At 43.8% G+C, this 4,975-nt stretch overlaps 1 protein-coding gene across 1 annotated transcript in view; it reads right to left on the reverse strand.

Annotated features, from left to right (window-relative positions):
* Window positions 1–303: 303 nt before the first annotated feature.
* Window positions 304–4,975, reverse strand: part of LOC107300110 (plexin-A4-like) — a gene marked incomplete at its 3' end in the record, with an annotated part of 15,262 nt that continues 10,590 nt past the window's right edge. Inside the window, exon 2 of the mRNA XM_015829452.1 lies at window positions 304–486. Within this exon, the coding sequence (XP_015684938.1) occupies window positions 304–486 (183 nt within the window). The remainder of the gene's footprint in view (window positions 487–4,975) is intronic.

Raw genomic sequence — 4,975 nt, forward strand, 5'->3', positions numbered from 1 at the left:
AATATGGGAATAAAATGTATTTGTCCCATATCTCCGGTCATTTTCCATATTGGTTTAAATGCCACTATCACAATCCATAAAACCTGGAACCTGGCTAGTTACACAGACCCTTAGCAGACCTCAAATTGCTTGTTCTCCATTTGACCAATTCCCACAGAACAACTTTCTCTTCAAACTACCAGCAAAGCTTCACCAAAAATCCTGCAATCCTTGGAAGTCAGAAACTCATCCTTCCGTCGAACTGAACCGTTAACCTACGCAACTTGCGACGTGCCGCATGAACTTCGTAAAAGCCAGTCCTACCTTCTTTAGCTTGCCACTCTTGGTTCCCACAAAGGCCAACGAATGGTTCTTGTAGACGTAAGCGATGACCGAGGTCATTCTGTCCTGGGCTTCTGTGAAGATGGGCAGTCCTCGTACCATCTCGGATACTCCAAGGGGGGCGTTCATATCCAGGCCGCAGAAATTGTCATCGATGGTTAACAGCTGAGGGGGGGGGAAGGAGGGAAATGGAAACAAGATGGTGTGAGTATTTTGGGTCTTGTCAGGCTCACTTACCTGGAGAAGGTTTAGGAATCTGGATCACGTTAGGTTACGTCCAACAGGTTTAAAGGAGATAGACCTATTCCGTCGGAAGGAAGGAAGGAAGGAAGGAAGGAAGGAAGGAAGGAAGGAAGGAAGGAAGGGACGGAGGGAAGGAACAGAGGGAAGGAAGGAAGGAAGGGGGAAGGAGGGAGGGAAGGGACAGAGGGAGGGAAGGGAGGAAGGAAGGAAGGAAGGAAGGAGGGAGGGAGGGAGGGAAGGGACAGAAGGAAGGAAGGAAGGAAGGAAGGAAGGAAGGAAAGAAGGGGAGGGAAGGGAGGAAGGAAGGGAGGAAGGGAGGGAGGGAGGGAAAGAAAGAAAGAAAAAGAAAGAAAGAAAGTAAGTGGAGGAAGGGAGGGAGGGAGGGAAAGAAAGAGAGAGAGANAAGAAAGAAAATGGAGGGAGGGAGGGAAAGAAAGAAAGAAAGAAAGAGGAAGGAAAAAAGGAAGGAAGGAAGGAAGGAAGGAAGAGAAGGGAGGGAGGGAGGGAGGGAGGGAAGAAAGGGGAGGGAGGGATGGCGGGAGAAAGAAAGAAAGAAAGAAAGAAAGAAAGAAAGAAAGAAAGAAAGAAAGAAAGAAAGAAAGAAAGAAAGAAAGAAAGGGACTGAGGGAGGGAGGGAGACATGAGCGATGACAACATCTGTAACAAACACCCTCCCCCCAAAAAAAATTAAGTCAAAATCTCCTCCAAATCAAGCTGCTGGGATCTTAAGGCTACATCTACATGAAGCTCCATTGATAAGAATTAAGCTTGATGATGCTGCAGAGTTTTATCCAAACAGACCCACCCCCACCCCGTCACATAAGGAAAGGCAGGTGAGAAACTGGCACTTAGAACTGGGTCCAGCTTGACCCCCACCTGTCAGTCACGCAAAGACTTTTGTATGTTGTTATCCAACTACAAGTCCCAACTGGGGAACTTTAACCCTGAAGCTCAGAGGCTTCTATTCAGGTGTAATTTAGTCAGGAACAGCACGAAGCCCCTCAAATTGATTGGGTTTCGTGTCTGCGGCTATTTGGGTTTCTTTTCTCGTTTTACTACACAAACTCACACACACGGCAGATACCAGCCCCAGATCAAAGGATCAGCCGGTCAGGTTCCCAGAGACCGGCGGAATCTTAATGCACCGCAAACTTCAGTGCCTGCTTTTGCTACATTCACACTTTCCCACACATGGCTCCAGGCAAAAATGTCATCTGCACCCTGCATTATAAAATCTCTAATTTCCTAAAGGGGGAAAAATAAATAAATAAATAAATTGCATTTCTTACAGGCCAGAAGTTTTTAACTCTCTGGTGTTTCTCTCCCTGGCCTTTGGCATCATTTGCATGTCATAAAAAAAAAAAAACACAGCAAGGTCACTATTGATTTTTCCCATTTTTTTTTTATTTTTTCCTTGGGAGAAAATAAATTCATTAGCCCGGAGGTCTCGAATATATCAACGGTACAAAAAGTCTGCGTGATTTATATCAATCCGTCGCCGCGATTTGAAACCAGACTTTCTACCGGTGTAAATTAAAAGCCGTTGTTTTTTTTTAAGTTAACCCGTTCCTAAAAAAAAAAGCCATCCACAATAACTAAAGCTGCTAGTCCTCAACTTACGACTTATAATGGAACCCCAAGTTTCTGCTGCTAAGCGAGGCAATTGTTAAGTGAGCTTTGCCCCGTTTTACGACCTTCCTTGACTTACGACGAATTCGTACAGTGACTATTGGAAGTTACCGCGGGACTGACAAAAGTGAGTTACAACTGGCACTTGTGCTTAATGGCTGTTGCACCATCCCAACAGTTCCACGGAATAATGGAATGAGGAATAGAATAGAATAGAATAGAATAGAATAGAATAGAATAGAATAGAATAGAATAGAATAGAATAGAATAGAATATAGGATATGAGATATGAGATATGAGATATGAGAGAGAATAGAATAGAATAGAATAGAATAGAATAGAATAGAATAGAATAGAATAGAATAGAATAGAATAGAATAGAATAGAACAGAACAGAACAGAACAGAACAGAATAGAATAGAATAGATGATATGAGATATGAGATAAAATAGAATAGAATAGAATAGAATAGAATAGAATAGAATAGAATAGAATAGAATAGAATAGAATGGGATATGGGATATGAGATATGAGAAATAGAATAGAACAGAACAGAACAGAACAGAATAAGAATAGAATAGAATAGAATAGATGGAAGGGACCTTGGAGGTCATCTAGTCCAACCCCCTGCTCAGGCAGGAAACCCTATACACCATTTCAGACAAATGGCTGTCCAGTCTCTTCTTAAAAACTTCCAGTGTTGGAGCATTCACCACTTCTGGAGGCAGGTTGTTCCACTGGTTAATTGTTCTAACTGTCAGGAAGTTTCTCCTTAGTTCTAGGTTGCTTCTCTCCTTGGTTAGTTTCCATCCATTGCTTCTTGTCCTGCCTTCAGGGGCTTTGGAGAACAGCTTGACTCCTACTAAACCACTGTTAAGTGTGTGCACATGGGTCTTCAGAAGGAAATTATTTCCTTGAAATGGTGGCCAAGTTTTTAGATTCTGTAGGCTGCGACGGCATCTTCTAACTGCAGAGATGATCGCTCATGTTTTCTTGGTAAGAGAAGAGAGCCTTTGAGAAGACTAACACCATGTTGAGGATATTTGCTTAAGGAAGATCCAATGTTTGAGAGAGGAACACCCATCTTCTTGCACTAATTATACTAATTATGCTCCTCCGGGGAGCTGAGAACTCTTGGTTTTGAGTGATTGGATAATTAGAAACACAGATAGAAAAGCCTATGAGGAACAGGTAGACCAGTGTTTCTCAACCTTGACAATTTTAAGGCATGTGGACTTCAACTCCCAGAATTCCACAGCCAGCAATGCTGGCTGTGGAATTCTGGGAGTTGAAGTCCACATGCCTTAAAATTATCAAGGTTGAGAAACACTGAGGTAGACTACTGTTGATCTATCTGTTGCAAAGTTTACAGCAGGGGTCTTCAAACTTGGCCCTTTTATGACTTGTGGACTTCAACTCCCAGAATTCTTCAGCCAACTGAGGGAACTATGACCCTTTTATGACTTGTGGACTTCAACTCCCAGAATTCTTCAGCCAGCGTGAGGGAACTATGACCCTTTTATGACTTGTGGACTTCAACTCCCAGAATTCCTCAGCCAGCGTGCCTGGCTGAGGAATTCTGGGAGTTGAAGTCCACAAGTCATAAAAGAGCCAAGTTTGAAGACCCCCGGCTTACAGGCATCAAGTCCATCTAGACCAGGGGTCTCCAAACATGGCCACTTTAAGACTTGTGGACTTCAACTCCCAGAATTCCCCAGCAGGCCATGCTGGCTAGGGAATTCTGGGAGTTGACGTCCCCAAGTCTTAAAGTGATCATATTTGGAGAAACCAGCTTTACTAAGTCCAACATTTCCAGAAAGGCAGTTATTAAATCAATTTTGTTCCATGTTATAACCTTTTTTTTTTTTGCCACCGCTGTTAAGCAAATCGCTGCAGTTGTTAAATGAATCCTCCAGTCATTAAGCAAGTCAGGCTTTACCCCCATTGACTTTGCTCGATGGGAAGGTTACAAATATGATCACACGACTCCGGCACAGCGCAACCGTCATAAAGACATGCCAGTTTTCGAGTGTCCACATTTTGATCATGTGACAATCGGGATGCTGCAACCGTCGTTAAGTGTGAGGGAGAGAGAAACAGAGAGAGAGAATCAGAGACAGAGAAAGAGAGACAGATAGACAGACAGACAGACAGACAGACAGACAGAGACAGAGACAGAGAGAAAGAGAGAGAGAGAGAGAGGGGGGGGGGCTGCATTAGGCTGCATTAACAGAGGGATAGAATCAAGATCACGTGAAGTATTAATACCACTTTACAAGGCCTTGGTAAGGCCACACTTGGAATACTGCATCCAGTTTTGGTCACCACGATGTAAAAAAGATGCTGAGACTCTAGAAAGAGTGCAGAGAAGAGCAACAAAGATGATTAGGGGACTGGAGGCTAAAACACACAAGGAACGGTTGCTGGAATTGGGCATGTCTAGTTTAATGAAGGGAAGGACGAGGGGGGACATGATAGCAGTCTTCCAATATCTCAGGGGCTGCCCCAAACAAGAGGCAGTCAAGCTATTTTCCAAAGTGTCTGAAGGCAGGACAAGAAGCAACGGGTGGAAACTAACCAAGAAGAGAAGCAACCTAGAACTAAGGAGAAACTTCCTGACAGTGAGAACAATTAACCAGTGGAACAACCTGCCTCCAGAAGCGGTGAATGCGCCAACACTGGAAGTTTTTAAGAAGAGACTGGACAGCCATTTGTCCGAAATGGTATAGGGTTTCCTGCCTGAGCAGGGGGTTGGACTAGATGACCTCCAAGGTCCCTTCCA

The sequence above is a fragment of the Protobothrops mucrosquamatus genome, unplaced genomic scaffold (genome assembly GCF_001527695.2).
Source record: "Protobothrops mucrosquamatus isolate PMUCROS unplaced genomic scaffold, P.Mucros_1.0 scaffold6156, whole genome shotgun sequence".
In the NCBI taxonomy this organism is placed as follows: Eukaryota; Metazoa; Chordata; class Lepidosauria; order Squamata; family Viperidae; genus Protobothrops; species Protobothrops mucrosquamatus.